A 19,530-nucleotide genomic window follows, 5' to 3' on the forward strand; every position below is an offset into this window, starting at 1 on the left:
ATAGAAAAATTTTGATATTTGTTAAGAACATAGAGCTGAAAGATGAAATTGGACATGTCTATCAGAATACGATTGATCTTATTGGTCGCGATGTAGTGTTTGGTTGATCAGTGTACCTGACACTTAATTTATTTAATGTAATCAACCGAATGGCAAAAATGGAAAGGAATTCCAAAATTCTTAAAAACTTGTCAAAAATTTCAGCATTGATAATTATATAACAAAATTTTGTTGTAATGCTTGATTTAGCTCGATATAATTGGCGCAGCACTGCAGAGAGTGGAGACCCTGCAAATACTGATAAAGAAAACTGCGTCTTATAACATACTTAAACATGTACCTGAATAGCCGTTTCAAAGTTAAATCACAAAGCGTCGGCATAAACGTCTGTTTTGCTCGTGACTAATTTGGTCATCATGTCATACTCGATGACGAACACTATTGAAGGTGTAACAGATTACACAGCACAAGGTATTCATCATTTGTAGATTTAAAGATGTGCGGCAAAACAACAAAATATTTGAGCTCTAGTCTCCATACCGTTTGGGAGAGTTCTTTAATTTCTTCGGCTAATAGCATTCCTTCTCTCTTCACCAGACCTCAGTTAATCCCCCTTGCTATTTGTAGCTTTTATGGATGAAGTGGTGAACATGCAAGAGAAGAACAGAAACTTCTGTGGTCGGCATGCTCAACCTCAGGCCGATCATGTGCCGATATATGCAGACAAGTGGTCAGAAACTCTAAAGAGGAGGAGCATGATGTTGAACAAGGTGAAGTGTCAAGTTATGGTAGTGGCGAGGATAGAAGAACAGGTGGATAACATCCGCATCGAATGATTCTCACCCAGCTATTAATATTTGACGGATTATTGAAGACAAGACTAAAAGATTTATAAAGCGGTCATTGACCCTATACTTACCTATGACAATGAAAGCTCGACCGACTAGCGTTGATGCGATCCAAACGAAATGCCTCCGGCGGGTTGCAGGAAAGATACGACGGGACAGAGCACGGAACAATCGCATTCGAGAAGAACTCAATAAGCAGCCGATCTACAGGATGATCAAGGATAGACAGATAGACGAATCGGGCAGGTAAGCAAACCACGGATGTACATTGAGATCATAGCGCAAGTCGGGTATAGGGGCCCAGACGAGAACAACATGGGAAGAGACTCTTTCTGGCCTAGTTTCACTAGACAAGTACAGTTTTCAGTATAGCCAGTTCATTTCGAAAGGACTTAAAAATATTGAAAATACAGACGTCAACAATGTCTTAACTTCTCAAATATTTGAAAACCCTTCTAAAGTTATATTTTATTAGTACTTTACAAAGTACATCGACTTATGGAAATTTGACGATTATTAACTGATAACTTCAGGGTATAACTGTACCAGTTAACATAGAGTTACCATTAACTCTACGCTGATATGTAGATGCCCAAAATGTTCCACATTGTTTACCGTTAAAACGCCGAAAGACATTTCTGAATGTTTACCAAAAATATAGAATGGTTTGTTTGATCTAAAGTGTTAATGAAATCCTGCAGGTGATTACTTGCAGCATTTTCATTAATGTCGTGATGATTGTAGAACAAATGTTTGAAAAAACATCATATACATCCTGTCGCATATATCAGAGTTATTACAACACATTTTGTGAATTGTTGTCATTATAAGCGTTTAAGTCAGCTGTAAATAACAAGAAAGTGATGACATAATGTTGTATTGACATTTTGATTGAATAAGAACATATATATATATATATGCTTTATCAAGCACACCTTATTTATGGTGAACATAACTTTAATAATTTTTAACAAAATCAATTCGTTTGACTTTATAGTTGTTTGTAGGAAACAACCGTGAAAATAAATTAAAATCTCGTTAGGTATCTCTAGGAAAACGTTATTATCATCGTCTGGGAATCGGTAAACGAATAGAACGATTTTACTTGTATTTGTCTGTCAATTCAATCGCTGCTAAGTCGACATGCTTTTCAATACTTTAGACTGCAACCAGTGAATGATATGCTCCGGTGTGCTTTGTGGCTCAATAAATTCACGAGAATTGTATCGAACTTACACCTGATGACGTTGATGTCTTACTTAGTTTACTTTGATCAAACGATTTCTTATAATTATCGCTACGTATTTCCTTTCAATTTCAACTTAAATTAACATACATTATCAATCAAGCTTTACATTTAAACCTGAACACCTATTTAGCTTGGGAAAAACATGTTTAATGGTAAATAAAAAGTTTTAAATGCGCTTTTAAAGTTTTAAATCGCCTTTTTTATAACTCTCCCATCAATGTCGATTTTAATTAACACATTTTACTACGGAAGTCTTATTTTAACCATAAACAGGTTGAATGTTGAAATAAGAGTCTTGGATGCAATAAAAAGAAAGAATTTGAATTAACATATTTTATCACTAAATCCTTACTTTAGCCTTGAATGCTTTATTGCAAAAAAAGAACCTTACCTGTAATGTGTTTGAAAGGTAAAGCAGATTCTTTAGCTCAACTTCTTATAGTTCTTAGAAAAAGAATACAACTTTACATAAATTATTTCCTTTCAATTACGTTTTAAATTGATTTATTTTATCAGGGTATTATAACCTTGAGCGTCTTCAAATCAAATCTAGTCGGGAAGGAAACACCATCGAGATATAATTACACTTCATCAACAACTACAAATCATACATTTTATTATTATTTAGTTTTATTTGTTTCGCATCCAAACCATTTCTATCTACTAGGTTATTATATTATTAACGACCTAATTTGCATAAAACGCATAATAAAATATCTTTGAGTTATCATTTAAATTGTTAAATTATGATGAATGAGTCACGATTCGGAATCTGTGTGTTGCTGTTGTTAGTTGAGTTGTTATAGGCATTAGTCATTTCTTAAATGTCGATAACCGGGATTAAAGAATTCTTAGTAACAAATTATTTAGCAACAAAATAATAAAAAAAATTTTTGTTTTAAACGTGTAACTTTGGTTGTCTACTTATATCATTATTTTTTTTTGATGTAATAAAATTTTAAAGTGAATTGGTTGTGGTTCGTAAATAATTGGGTCACCAACGTTAACCACAAAGGTAAACCGATCCACGACGGTTTTGATTGGTAAATAACGAAAGTCGGTGAAAGAACCAACCATAAACATATAAGATCTATCTGTAAAGTTCACTGACCTAAACCCGGAGAGTCAAAGTATACGTCGCCGACGACGACGAATCGATTCGGAAATGAAGAATTAACGGTTGCCATAAGTTATTTAAAGCAAGGGGTTTTCTTACTGACCTGTAACCTGTCGCCTCCGAGAGCGCCGTGAGGCGTCGTTGTCGTCGTCGACGTCGTCACCGAGAGCGAGGAAGCGCTATGGGCACCTTCTAATTCGATTTCTGAACCAGAGTGTGGCGAATGGAAAACACTGTCATGGGATACACTTAATCCTGGATGCATAGGAACACCACTTCTACAAAAACAAAATAAAACTTTAATTTCATAACCTACATAAAGTATTGAGAGTATCAAAACTGAAATCCAGACTATCTAAACATAGCCAAAGTAGAACGGTCATCTTATTTTACTTCAGGACGTTAATCTGAATACCAAGATCTATGTCAAGTATGAGTACAAATCGTTTCATTTGCGAATGAATTCCATGACAAATAGTAAAAGAAAATGTTTTTGAAGATATGCAACATAAAGGAAGTTTATTTAAAGTGCACTTTAAAAAGGGTAAAAGCAACAAATCAGTTCTAACTTATTCTTAGAGAAAGTTATAATCTAAACAATTTTGCTTACCTTCGCTTAGGAGCCTCTTCCGGTTCCGATAACTCACTCGAAGACCTGCTTCGAAGCCCTTCTTTAACCTCCGAGTCATTAGACACATTGACGTCGTCGGCCACTTTGTTGTTTTTCCTTTTAAACCACTTCCTGGGGTTCCAAAACCGTTTCTTTGTACTAACTACAGACAAAAATGAAAAACGTCTCAAGAACGTGTTTTTGTCAAAGTATTAACACAAAAAAGATGTTTTAATGAGTGATTTTCGTTTCTTTTTTGTATTCTAATCTTTTTTTAATTTTAACTGACCCAAATCGTAACTACGTCCACGTTTCATTACAACCACATAGAAACTGTTTTAAAAAAAAATGTTGGTTTCCGAACTGTAATGATAAAAGTTACGTGCAAACTAAATAAAAACGACAAAGCCGGCGGAGTTGTAACAAGAGATAAAAGTAACAGAGAGGGTCATTTAATTGTGTTGTTGCCTTTCCGCTTTGGTATTGTGTCGGGCTTGATCGCAACAGTGATTTTACGAATGAGTCACTCCCACGGTTTAATTTTATTTATTATGTGTAACAATCACGAAAAATTCTGTTTAGTTTCTTCTTTTTGTAAAAGTTAAAGTCGAATTCATTTCTTCTCATGCGAAATTATAGAAACATTGATGATACCAACTCCTATACGATGATAAAACATAACTGGAACACCATATGGGAAAGGAAAAATTCACCACGTTGCATTAAGACAGCATCTCGTTAGTAAGTTTGTATCACGAACAACAGCATCAGCAGAAATGTCAAAAATGAAAAATCTCAATCTCATCACTTGAGATTAAGAAAAAGGTTAATGCCAATACAGCAAAATCGATAAGTTTATTAAACAAAGTACGGAATTATGCAGTTATGTGGATCTATGTTTCCAGAAATAGTAGAATATATAGATGAATGTTTGTGGTGTACTACAAAAATACAGCTTGTACTTCTTCATGCACATCTTTCTAAAAAGATCTATTTATGGACCTTCTTTGTATTGAACAACTATCCCGAACATTGCTCATAAAAATATACCTAAGTACAGAAATGCAATTAAAATTTAATTGACACCAGAAAGACTAAAAAGTAATATTTCAGAGTCTTTGCCGCTTCAAATTCAGCTACAAACAAATTTCTGTAAAGAATAATGTGTGAAGTGAACTTCTATCAATTATGGCAACCATTGTATTTGTGTTATTCGACATTAATTACACATAACTTATACAGAACATAATTAACAAACATGAGTAGCGAAGAGCCATGTGTTACCCGTGTTGTCCATGTTATGAATTGCATTTTGTTCCATCAAAAAATAATTATACAGTAGATAATAACATTCTGCCCATCGAGTTTTATACGTGGTGCTATATACTGCCTTACTAGACTTTGTAGACGATATCTTGTGGAAGTATGATATAGGTAGTCTCTGTATGCCACATTAAGCATTTGAAACCGTTTGAAGGATACCCGTTTTTGCCAGTAAATTTAGGTTGCTTGGTATTGTTGGTATATTCGACCACGAAGCATCCAGTTATTAAGAGATTTATTAACGAGTACGCAACAGGTTTTAAAACTAATAAGGGTGATTTCTATACATACATAGTAAAATGAGGTAAATCTGATTTCTTAGAATAGTTATTAGAATGGTTCAAGGACATAGTTTCCTTAGTAGCCGTTCACGTAAAGAACCGGATAGGATATACACTATCTACAAATAAGCATTTTGATACCCATGTAAAAGCTGACATCTGCGATTTAACGATGCCCTTTAACATCGTGTACTAAACAACATGATTTCCAAAGAGCTGTAACCGTCGGGAAGAATTACCCAAAATCCACAATGTTCTATGTTATTCAGAAGTGAAACCGAAGTGTCAATGTCAATTAATGTTTTGTAAAATACGTCGACAGTGGACCATAGATCAGTGGAGGCAGGTTCTCTGGAGCGATGAAGCAAGGTTCACCCTCTACTGTTGGGATAGAAGAATGTGTTGGATCTGGCGTGAACCTGGAGAACGTCTCTTACCCAAATGCATTGTGCCAACAGTAAAGTTTGACGTAGGTGGGATTATGGTCTGAGGGTGTTTCTTCTTGAATAGATTAAGACCTTTGATCCCAATTCATGGTAATCTCAACGCTGACGCCACTGCACAATTTAAGATAACAATTTGATTCCTAAGTTATAGCAGTTTTACATAGTGGACTCATGTTCATTACAACCATAGTGTATCTATTTGACCAACGGTACTTCAACACAATTATTTCCAATCTTAAGAATTTGTTTAAAAGTGTTATTAAATCTACATTTTACCAACAAAATATTGCCTACATTTACAGCATCAATTATGTTGGAACTCGTATTAAGCATATACTAGGTGAATTAATCTCACATACTATACTAGGTGGGGTTTGACATATCTACCCTGAAAATAAAATACTACTTCTATAAAATACTTCATAGAAAACGATCTGGCGCGTCTTTTTTTGTTTTTAAATTATTTTGAGTTTTTAATTCCTGGGGTCCATGATACCCCACTTAGTGGTGGAACGGATATCCGGCAACTATCCGGTATCCGGCCTATCCGGCCATTTTTTAAAATCCGGCCGGATACCAAATATCCGGCTTTGGTCGGATATTAAAAACCTATTACTTAGTACTACACCATCCACAGGAATTAGTATCTCTTTTAGGTTTTGGATACTGTATAACTTGATTATCAGTGCATAACACTAATAATAATCAAGATCAACCCCAATAGGCGTTTTTTCATTGAATCCAACTTTATTTATATCAGGTTTGTCATTAGCAACCTCATTGTAACAATCCCAATACGATATACAGGGTGATTTATAACATACGGAGCAGACTAAAAAGGTAGGTACTAGGGGCCAAATTGAAGATATTTTCTTAATAATGTTTTGACCACAACTTAATAATCACAAAGATATAGAACGTTAAAGTTGAACTAATGGCCGAGCATTTCTTACCATATACGGTATTACACTACGTTTAAATTCAGACTGCGAGTATTTCGGGGTTACTTAAGCAATGCATAATTAACAAAAATAATAAAATTTTGGTAATATAGCAGTTACGGCTATTTAAAAATTTGTTAAAATGCTCAAAAACTGGTGTTTTTTTGTTGAGAACCGCTGACACCATATTTTTATTACTACCAATCCAGTTGATTTGGTTACTTAGCAGTTAGCAGCGGACATGTCATTTAACGTCAAAATTTAACATCTATTATTTCTTTTAACAAATTAGGTATTACCTAAAATAACAACTACTGAAACAATAAATTGTCTACATTTACAGCTCCTTCAAAACTGAGGATGACAGTGATAAATATTTTTATCGTTCTTTACTGAATATCAGCGGTTCTCAAAAATGGACGTTAAATTATTATATTTAAGCGATATCTATGTAACTATTAAGTTTTTAACAAAACATTATTAAGCAAATCTTTTCAGTTTGACCCCTAGTACCTACCCTTTTAGTTTGCTCCGTATGTTATAAATCACCCTGTATAAAATCTGTTGTTGCAGTTTTGTCTAGTTTTCTTCTCTTCGCTTGTAATTCATTATCACATTCATTACTAACAGAACTGTCGCTGTTATCACTTTCGATTATTAATTAAAGTATCCTCTTTCTAATACAAAAAGCCGTTTTGAAAAATCTTTTAAAATTTTGCAATTTCCGCCAATTAAGTTTTAAAAATTCGTATAAAATCCATTTCTTGGAATATGAGTATGAAAATGTCCCAACGTGTTAATAAAAGTGTCCTCTTTCCAATGAACCAACACGTTTTGAAAAATTACTTTTAGTTTTTGAGAAAACAATATTTGAAGTTTTGGTATAATTTTCGATGTTGCAATTTTCATCGATAACTTGCAAAATTCACTATAAAATTAATTTCTTGAAGGATCATTGTGGAACTATCGCCAATTATTAATTAAAGTATCCTGTTTTTAAAGTCGCTTCGTTAGTTAAATCAGCATCAAAAAAGTTCATTTTGTATCTTGAATCCAAATAAGTTGACATATCTTATCAGCTTTCTTATTAATTTCATTTTTATTCAAATATCGCAATAATGTGGCAATATAGGGTATCACTTCAGAAATGCACCAGAAATTATAACCATAATGGCCGGATAGATATGCCGGATAACCGGATATCTGGCAGAAGGGGATGCCGAATATCCGGTATCCGGCTTTTCGCAAAATCACTATCCGTTCCATCACTAGTTAATAAGGACTGTATGAACATTTTACACAAAACTGAACGAGTTTCATGCACTTTTGATGCGAACCAAATAGATATGATGCATACAATCTAGGAGCAGACTTTTTAGATACTTGGCTCAGTAGAGATTTGACTTATTAGAATGTTGATGAAAACTTGATACAGAGATTATGTATAAATAGTGCAAATGGTATAATAAGATAGATAAAACGTTATTTCGTTTAGTTGCAACATTTTATCTTTATTGATGAATTAAGTTACCTTTACTATGAGAAATATTTTTAAGCAGTTCGATTAATGGCAAATTCGAATAATTTTTTTGCTGATAAAAAGTTGATAAAAAACAAGATGAAGTTTATACCTTTGTAAGTTAATGTTTAAGTTTTCCACTTATTATGAATTAAAAAAAAATTAAAGAGATTAATACAGATTTTGAAACATTTTGGTGATAAAGAATTAATTTTATTTTTCTAATAAGAAAATGTGATACATTTTTGAATTTCAATTTTGAATCAATTTTCATTTATAAATAATTTTCCATAAATTTTAAAAAGGTCAATAACAGCACCAAAACCACTAACGGGTTTTAAATGTTCCAATTTGATAAAGAAATACAAGTTTCTTATTACAAATTTACTAACCATCTTCAAAAACACTATCCAAAGATAACGTTTTCCATCGTAATTTATCCATATCAGTTTTCTTAGTATTTCTTTAAAACCAACAACCTTTTAAACACACAACGAATATATTTTGCACTAAAACCAACCACAGTACATCACATCAAAATGGCAATAACACCGTTTTGTTATCTAACATACTCTCTTTGATAACGTATCAATGGTTTTAGTATGTAATTAATAGACGTCATGTCTAAATTTTGTTAAAACACAATAAATAAATTGTTTATATCCGAACGATAAGAACCCACATTTAATCTAGATTAAAACTTTACAGATCAATTTCATTGTTGTAAATTGATCGTTGACTTAAATCATGTTAGTAATAAATAAGCGTAATAATTATTATTTATTATGTTTTTATAAATAAGCCATTTATTTTATTAAATTTCTTTTTTAAAATTGAAATAAAAGCTGGAACTTCACATTACAACGGTAAATATCGGAGAAATACTAACGAGATCACGTCAAGTACGAACCAGTTGCGTGATGAGCTCGGGATTTCCCGCATATATGAGTTTATTGGAGTCGTTTAAATAACTGTTTTTAACTTATAATGATACGTAGGCAACAAAAACAACTAAATTGAATCGCATGTGGTCAGATTCCTTTTTATATAAATCTCTCAATAAATAGAAAAGTACTATAAAACCTCGATATAACAGACTTCGGGTTAAGAGGACTAAACCCGAATGCTTCTAATTCCAGGTCTAGTGTTAGTTCTAATGTTAGTGTTAGTTCACCTTTTTACTACACCTACAACTTTAGTTGTTATTCAGCGTTAGATTGTTGTATGTTTTTCATTGTACTAAAACTAGAACTAACACTAGAATTACCTAGAATTAGAAATATTCGGATTTAGCCATCTCAAGAGATCCATCTAATACTTTTTTGGCTATAATGAATACTCCAATACTGTATTGTTTTGAAGTGTATATTGGGTTGTCTAAAAGCACTTTTTTAACCAACTCTATCGAAACGTTTCCTAAAAAAACTTTTAAACCAGTCAATTTAATTAACAAAGTACGTTGACACCAAAGCCTATTCATAGCTCCATTTCAAAACCAAATTCAAAACGGGTGGTTTAAATTGGAAGAGATAAACGAGGTAAAATTCGTTTAACATCAATTTTTGTTATTCTCTTTCTATATACAAGAAAGTTTATAGTGCGCGGCTTTTTCAAGCATCGCCAGTAAACCGAAACCCACCTACAATCCCTAGTTTGCCGTTATTCTCATCGTGCCATTTCCACAACGTTTCCTCCACACTGTTTGTACTTTTAGTACAAAAGCTTTTCCGCATTGAAAACGGAGTAACTCGGCGTTATCACTGTTTGTTAAACTGTTATAATGGAAATAATGTTGATTTAGAATTGAATGGTAAGCGCGTATATAGGGCAGGTTTAAAGCAGAAGTATTTATGTGTTGATAAGCGTGATAAATGAAATTTGATACAAAAGACTAAAAAGTGAATAGAGTTTTTGGGCCACTCTGGAATTCGAATAGTGATGGTTATTTTCTCTTAAAATTATTTTTAGCTTTTGAAGGCGTGTGCATTCTGTTGAAAGGTGGAATGCACCTGGTATTGATTTTCTGAGGATTCTTAAGATTGTCTACAAACTTTTAATGAGAGTCGGATTCTCTTGAGTTGATTACAAAAGGGTTAATTCAATTTTTATAGGTCAAATTTAATTAAATCAACACTTTTAGTGTAATAATTACTTAAAAAATATATCGTAAAATATGTTATGTTATGATGATTTAAATATAAATTTCATCAATAAATTTAAAAACAAAATAATACGTCATTGGAGTTTCTAAACAATTGAAATACATATCAAGAATTGACAATAGCTGATATTGAAATGAAAATATTGGCTAATGAAAATATTGTTTTTTAGTATAATTATTTTTATAGCAAAATATCTAAATCCCTATTAATAATAAGGCAAAATATAACACTTAATTAATATCGCGTGAAATTATCTTGTTGTTATATTGAATTGTTATTGTGTAAAGAGACGTTGTCTAGAGTGTTTTTAAGTAGGGATTGTGATTAAAAGCCGGTTTCACAAGAATCAGATAAACTCCCGTTAAGTATAACTTGAAGGAAGTAAACAAAAAAAAGTTTTAATAAAGAAATGAGTTAGAACATTTTTAGAGCAAGTCGATGTCAAAAATTTTTTTTTTTTGATTATTAAAACGCAAAGCTCTTATTTTAAATAAAATCACTTTTTCATTAAGAAGTCTTTAATCCTGTGTGAAGCCTTTTTTTGAAAGTTTTGGCATCGTGTTGAACTTTTAATTTTCGTGAATTCTTTTTACTACTTCCTTAGCATGAAAAAAAGAAATGTATAAATGGACTTCCTCATGGAAAAATCATTTAAAAATTCATTTATTTGAAGTTTTTCATGAAGTAATTAAAATATTAAACAAGTGATAAAACGTTTTTAATTTAACTAATTAAGCCATTCAATCTGAATGATAAAAGGAAACGTAAGATTTTCGATGCAGCATTGGATTTTTTATTCCAATTGGAATTTTCACGAGTATTGGGAATTAATGGAAATCTGATTAAAAATGTTATAAAGTCTGTTTCACCAGCATTGATCCGTATGTCATCACGACACCATGTTGTAATGAAAGTAAATGAGATTTACAGTTCTATTTTTCATAATAACCCGTGTTTATTATTACTGGTTGCTATTGGATAGGGATGTAGTATAAGCACTGTAACACGAATGGATGATAATGAAGAATATGTATTTCGACGAATGAAGCTTTTTAAATAAATTTATAAATCAAAACTAGTAACTAACTAAGAATGGAAAAACGAAAGAACATGTCGGTATGAAGAATTTTAAAAGAAATATTAGAAATTACCACATCTTGTCATAACTGTCTTTTGCAACAAGACGATTCATTCATGGCGATTTGTATAATTGGATAAAACTTGAATTTATCACAATGATAGTGCCAAGATCATCACAGGAAGGAATAAGTTACTCAGGCCAAAGCAAAACCCTGGAGAGTGTCAGATATATCAGAAGTTACTTGTTATGGATAATCCAAGATACCATCTGGTGTTAGAGTGAAGGATCCCAAATTTATTATGGACTGTAGAATTTAAGATTGATTACTTTTCACTTTCTGTGCTATATCATTTGGACAATTCAGGGTTTCTCCAGTTCTTAAAATAAACTTGGATTACTAGTTGAGAAGTTCTTCAAAGAAACTCAACGATAATGCCATGAATTTGTTTACATATAGATTATCAACGATAAACACTTTTCTGTTCACATTTCTAGTAACATGGTGAACATATCCAATCTTCGGCCAGTCTTGAAGAAGTTGAAGACTTGAAGATTTATACATATAATATAAGAGATGTAAGCATACTCAGCTAGATTCTCATAGGGATTATTATAAAATTTTAAGGAAGTACGTTAGAAGGGAAAAAATGCGTATATTGGTTTCTAAATCTCGATAATATTCGTAATATTAATTTCAAGACAATAAGGGAAATATGAATATAGATAAGAGAAATAGTATTATCTCGGAATCAATGACACATCCAATTGAGATTGTTATTTTCTCAGACTGATACTGACAATAAGTCTGTGCCAAAACTACAACAACATCAATGCTACTGCTATAGAGAAATGGCGTTGCACTAAGATTTAATAGAACGTGCTTTTATTAAATATCTAAAAAAAATCATATTTTTCAGATTTTTCTGTTTTAAGGGTTATTTGTGATCCATCTTTATTCCAAGGTAGTTGAAAAAACTGTGATTCGAACATGATTCACAATTAGATGCGGATAACGCTCAATAATTTTTATTTTTTTATTTAGCTTTCCAATATGAGAGATTAAAAATATCCTGGTAAGGTAATAAATAATAGTTGAAACATGGTAGTTGATATTATGAAACACTTCGGAGTGTGGTTGGATTCGGATACTACTACTATTTCTACCACTGCCTTGTCATCAATGGTATGACATAATCCTGGTGAATCATAGGCTGTTAAGAAATCTCTCCATCGACCTTTCCAACGGTCCCTTGCTATACTTCTCATTTGTGGAATTAACATTTTGCTGGTTTATTTTTCAATTGTTCTCCTCTATTTCATTTTGGCCCTTCCTTGTGTTCTGGCCCCAAGAGGGTTCTATTCCAGGACTCATTCATGACAAGGGTCATTTATATCTCTCCTCAACGCGTGTCCAATCCACCCGTACTTTCTCTGTTTTATCTTTTCGTTTACACTATATTGCTCAATCACTCCCCATAACTCGTCGTTTGAAATAAATCGTTGCCAGACATTTGTTCATGAATACCTATAGCATGCTTTTTATGCCTTCAATAACGAGCCAGGCTTCGTATCCATAAAGCAGAGCTGATTTAACATATGCGTTGAAAACATTCAATTCAGTTTTGATAGCCATGTTTTCCGTAAACGGGCAAAACTCCTGATGCTTTCTGAATTCTTAATGTCTAGTGTAGCGCCATCATCAGCTGAAACGATACTTCCAAGATAGGTGAACCGTGACACGCGGTTAGATTGGGATAGCCGATTGTCAAATTCTAAATATGCAAGATGGAATCTTACTTACACATTATTATTGACTCGTCTTAATAGCTGATGTTGCAGCACAAATCTAACAAAACCAGAAAATATGTTTCCGTTTAATATTTAGTATCCGTTGAAATCAAAGGATATCTTATAAGTGGTAACCTGCGATGTGCTGATTATAAAAACATGTGCAGGAAGATTTTTTTTCAAATATGTGCAGGAAGAAACACCTGTTCAACTTAACTCATAGCAAGAAACTGTTTAAGAGACCTTTTTCTTATAGAAATGTTAATTTCTGTAACTCTCTGCAAGACGTTTAGTGCTCTAAGCAATCAGTACTTGCACAAAGATTATAAATTAGAATTTTATTCTTTAAGCTTTTACCATGATTCTTGTTTATTTAGTTTTGCCATTGGCCCTTTGTTTTTTTTTCTTTTTCTTTCTCTATGCTCCTTTGACAACCTGGATTAACGGATTATGTTCAGATAAAGTATTATATCCGGTTATGTAATTTAATTAGAATTTTATATCACATTTAGAAATTCTCAAAGCACATTACTGTAAAAACTAAAATCCATCTACCTTTTTAAAATCTTTTTAGGAAATGAAAACTTCATACAAAAATTCATTGAAAAACTACAATACAACTCTTCAGAAGGGTAATAAAGGAAAACATATGAAATTAGCAAAGGAAAAATAATAAAACTCTACGAAGGTCAATCTGTGTTAAGGGAGAAAAAAGGGATAAAGTTAAATTACATACATTGAAATATATGTACAAAGAAATTAAAGAAAAATAATTCAAAATAATATCAGTTAATTAAGGTTAATCAAAAATAAAGGGAAATAACATTGGAATTTTACAATTGTAAAATCGGGTTGTTGATTTTACAATTTGATAGATAATAAGAACAAATAAAAGAAATTAAAAATACCGTAATAAGATTTCATAGCCATTAATAACCGTGCTATTAAAATGAATTATTTTGTATTCAACATTGTCCCTTATAAGTAGCAAAAACACACCCATAGAAATATTGTTAAAACACATTCAAGAGATCAAGGAACATAAATTTCAATTCAAGGCAATGCATGCCATCACAAACTCAACGAACCTTAGCAATAGGACAAAGAGTAGGATAATAGAAAAAGAAATGCAATACATTTCTTTAGATACAAAGAATTTGAATATCAACAAAAAAATTAATAAAAAAGAGTTTTGAATTGAAGAATGCGTAAGAAATAGTGTCAGCAATTCGATTAGAAATTAATGATATAACCTGGGTATGTCATTACTTCTCAAATTACGTTATCCTTCCGAAGAAGCACCTCAATATTTTGTAGGGCTAGGGTTACGCCCTATCAACCCCCTGTCAACACGGCTGTCAAATTTATGTCGTCCTTGTAAATAATACGATGACATGGTCAAATACACATACATATATATTGTGTTGATGCTCTCTCTGCAAAACTTTAAATTGAACCATTCCAAAAAAAATAACCGAGCAGCGATGGTGTCAGAGACATACCTCTGATTGTGAGCTGTATCTTAGCCTTTGGTAACTCCTGGCTGGTACAGGATGAATAAAACTAGAGTGAATATTGGAAGGATACACAAGGAGACTTCAGGGCATAAGTTGTTGTTGACTGTAATATTAGTAGCAGAATCATACTGTTGCTTCTGTTTTTTACGATATCTTTGGAGTAGCAACTTTTCAATGAATATCTCTTACTTTGTATAATGGTGTAATGTTCTTTTGGTAGAAAATTGGAAATGGATAAAATCAGCAAAACTTTGGGTTGAGTGATGATAATTTCTAATTCAAAATAAGCGTAAACAGTTTAGTTTTCTGGTAATTAGTTTTCATACCAATGAGACTGCAACAAAGCCAAATAAGCCTCCTGCGTGAGAACAAATCTATTAAGAAATGTATACTTCTTTATACATTTTAGCACAATTAGGTATATTTCGATCAAAAAGGTAATTCCGGGTATTTAGCCACATTCAAATATAAACAGTGCTCTCGGTGTCAAAAAGTCAAAACGCATCTTGCAGAACACAGAAAGCCAGGGGATGCGAGCCAAAAGAATCACTACATAATACAACTAGCTGTGACTCATTGATCAAGAATAACTTTATCTTAACTTGCCATAAAGCACAGTTTCACCAAATGATATAATGCAGATGCAATCGTATTCAAGAGAGTTAAAAAGATAAAATCCTATGTGTAATCAAGTAAAACTATGTCAATCAACTGATATATTCTTGTTCTTATTGAATATAAATCTGAGCGAGCTGTAAGAGAATTATTTTTCGGAATTGATTAACATTTTCGTACTTTCACGGTGACGGGAAATGGCCAGTTTCTATGACATATTAATTACATGCGTTAAGAGAGGTATAAAATGGGGAAAGCAATACACAAACATGAGGTATAAGATTTCATCGATAAATGGCACAACCAAAACATAATTATTAATGCCATTGTGTATTTTTATCATTTTGATATGGCAATCAAATTTCATTATAAAATTAATTGGGTGTAAAGTTTCTTAGGAATTTCTTGTTACGAACAGATGCATAACGATCGAATAAAAGCGAAAGAGTTTTCGATAAAATTGTTACAATTTCATCAAATCAGTCATACGATAAATGTTATGAAAAGGTGGTAAGAACTCCTCAAGGAGTTTTTCTGTACTAAATTTCCAAAAATCGCAATATCACTCGTATTTGATTAATTGTTGCTAAGATGGTCCTAATCCAAAATGTATGGAAGTTATTATAAAAGGAAGTTATGATGTATTTATAGTATTCAAACATATCATAAAAAAAGTGATATGATTCATAAGATTCACCAATGTGAAGTAATACAGTTTGATTGGACATTTCTTGGCTAAGGCATCCTATGTATGGTTATCTTTCGCAGAAAAGGTTATTTCCTCATTTCAACCGTATATGCCAATACACTGATGACGTGTCAAGTAAGACATTAATCCACGTACGCAACATTAAAATCTGTGCTGTGAAGTACCTCATTAATTCGCATACAGCTGCACAAATGGTACACTTGGGTTGTATTTGCTCGCAAAAAGAAACTGTTTTTTGGAATATCATAAGCAGTTAAAAAAATCTTTAACTTTTTATAATCAGAAATGTTATTTAAATTTTCTTCTATATCAATTTATGTCGGTTAGACTAATATTGCACAAATATTATATGACCATAGAAGAACATTATCGTTACAAACTTGAATTAACATAAAAAAGAAGTTAACTAACTAAATGAATCTAGTATTATCTTAATGATACATTTTTGTGCAAAACTATTTTTATAGTTTTCTGAGACTTCTATGTATTTACCAAAAACTTTCAGAATAAACCATTCTAAAGAAAACAAATTAAATGTTTAAAGTTTAAATTAAATTCACCTTGAACCAATAACAATATTGTTAACTAAAACGTTTATATTTCAGCGTTAAAGTTAAATGACACTCTAATATAAACAAAATGAGTCATTAAAAGTGCAGTGAACTGATGGTTTCACCCAGTAAACGACTGGTGTTCATAATTTACCACTGCACTGCGCCAATTTGCAACGCACCTCGGATATTTTCGCGCTACCAAAATACACGTTGATGTTCTATTTATAATCTTGGCGCCTTTATTATTATTATCCGACTTGTTCATTAAAGACACGAATCATTAATTGAATAGTCACGATGATCAAAGCGGTTTCGAAATTATCGAAAGATATTGCCTCTTACTTTCATCTTTTATCAAAACGACTTAAAATAGTACGTTTTAAAAAGGTTTATGTTGATAGATTCGAACAACTTGAGTTAAAACTTTGCCTTCTTTACATCTTTCTCGGAGGAATACAGATTGAAACGGAACATAGAAAGTCGTTTCTATTCATCGTAATAGAAGTAAACGGATCGGTAAAGAAACGAAAGCGTAATTAATGTCGAAATGGAGTCGTTCTGAATGAATCCCTTTTAAAACGGATGGCGGAGACGAAGAAAATTCGCTGACGAAGCACTACTTCCACAAGTTTTACACACACACCATATGTTGCGAGCGCGTTTCTAATTGTTTTTGACCTTGATTCTTCATGATCGAATATAATAAAATAGACTTTTAACGGTCTTAAATTTCGTTCTAAAAAATCTTTTTAATTATTTTTTTTGCTTACCGGTTTTTTCTGGTTCATATTCAGGACCAAAATCCTGCGGGGGTGACGATTCTCTTACACAGGACATTAAACTTAAAGGTCCTGATCCACCGTGATTACTCACAGCAGTTGACATCTGAAAAAAAAAATGATAATTAGAAAATAAAATTTAATAAGAAAGTTATCTTCTTAATTAAGTTAATACAAAAAGAGTCTTGAAGAAGTCGTGATGATCTAATGATGATATTTCGTTTGTAGGATTGTTAAAACCGCGAGGAGAAAGTGCAATTGAAAATTTATCGTTATTGAGTAAAGGAAGGAAAACACAATTGGGTTAACAACAACAAGAAAGTCTTGTGCAACTTTATAACGTGTTAAAACGTTGATTATCAGTACATACAAGATCAACTTGATAAAGTTATAAAATGTTTAAGAAAAAAGTGAAAGTAATTTTAATTGAATTTGTAATAAAACTAATTTTATAACATTTATTATAATTTTTATTTTGATTATTAATTTAACATGTTAAGTTATGAAAGTGATGATTAATTTTACTCAATTTTCGCAATCTTTCACAACTACTTATAATTTATAATATATGATTTTACTCAATAAATTTTAAGTTTTTATCGCATCAAATTTCTAATTTTTTAATTTTCATTGAATATGAAAGAAATATGACAAAAGGGCAGGAGGACTACGGTCGATAGCTCTTTTAGACAAACGTTTAATTAATTTAATCAAACTATTTGAATTTGTTTTGTTGGTCTGAATATTGTTCTCTCTCTCAATTAACAATAAATGTTAGCAAAAACAGGTTGAGCCCTCCAATTATTTTATTGAAATAAAAATTAAATTAAGTTAATAAGTGTAAGGCAAAAGTTTACGGATAAACAAAGATAGCTTCTCCTATCCAAATTCGAAATAGCCATCTTTATTTAAGTACAAAGGCTTTCACGGCCGGTGTTAATTAAACCAAAACTAGAACTAACAGTAGCACTATCACTAGAATTAACACTAGACCTAGAAACTGCCAGGTTAACCCATGCGTCTTTTGAAAAAGTGTTTGACGTTTCGGATGCCATGCCACGTCGTAGTTTTAGTTTAGATATCTTTATTTTTGAGTTTATCTAGGAAGATGAAGTACTAAAAATTATTTTTCTTTTTAGTCAAATGACAGCTACAAGTTGTTTATGCTCATTTTATGAGTTTTATAATCTAGTTAAATTCAACGATGACAACCAGTTCAATATTACCACAGCTATCTAGGAAACTCATAGGTAACTCATACTCAGAATAGTTTTTCTTGTTTTATTGAATTTTTTCATCCTTTATGCATAACAATATTACGAAAATATTTGTTTCTCGCCAAGATTTTGTTTTTGATTATAATCAAGTTTACATAAATATTTTTCGACTTAGCTAATCAAGTATAACTTTATTTCAACCTTTTAGCTTAAGCGAAGTTAACTTAAATAAAATTAATTTTAAGTAAATAATTTTTGATTTCATTCATTAACTATCACTATATCTTATCTTTTATGTATTTACTGTCAGGTGTTTGCTTTCAGAGGTCTACAGGTATATTGTCAATAGTCTTGTTTCGTTTTCCATTTATTCCTTTAATTAAGTGATGTTATTTTAAATAAAGTTTCTATACGGCTTTATATTTTTTAACTGCCACTTTAATTTACACTTTGTTGGCAAGTTGCCACACGAGAATATGAGTTGCTTTGAATCACCTTCGACTTGTCAGCGTTTATATATAAATATAACATGTTTATAAATAATATAACAACGGATATTTAACTTTCTATAAAATCCTCAGCGAGAATCAAATAAAATAATAATAATATCCATTGCTCGGAAATAGTTTGCGGAAGTACCGCGAAATTCGATTTTAACCCCGTTGGTTTTCTGAGTTTATGCACTCCCATCTTTACACATATAATTTACAAAGAATAATCGCAAAAATAAGTCTAAACCGCCCAGTAAATTACCTTCCTGAGATGTTATGCAAA

At 31.8% G+C, this 19,530-nt stretch overlaps 1 protein-coding gene across 4 annotated transcripts in view; it reads right to left on the reverse strand.

Annotated features, from left to right (window-relative positions):
• Positions 1–19,530, reverse strand: part of LOC111424091 (glutamic acid-rich protein-like) — an 85,696-nt gene that overhangs the window by 33,520 nt on the left and 32,646 nt on the right. For 2 of the 4 annotated variants that reach the window (XM_023057517.2, XM_023057514.2), the window contains exons 2-4: positions 17,531–17,645; positions 3,825–3,987; positions 3,318–3,492 (exon numbers count right to left, since the gene is read on the reverse strand). In XM_023057517.2, coding sequence (XP_022913285.1) covers positions 3,318–3,492; positions 3,825–3,987; positions 17,531–17,645 — 453 coding nt within the window. Of the gene's footprint in view, positions 1–3,317; positions 3,493–3,824; positions 3,988–4,113; positions 4,209–8,726; positions 8,880–17,530; positions 17,646–19,530 lie in introns of those variants that run through there. The other 2 variants (XM_023057515.2, XM_023057516.2) reach the window with 2 other exon arrangements.

The sequence above is a fragment of the Onthophagus taurus genome, chromosome 11, assembly GCF_036711975.1.
Source record: "Onthophagus taurus isolate NC chromosome 11, IU_Otau_3.0, whole genome shotgun sequence".
In the NCBI taxonomy this organism is placed as follows: Eukaryota; Metazoa; Arthropoda; class Insecta; order Coleoptera; family Scarabaeidae; genus Onthophagus; species Onthophagus taurus.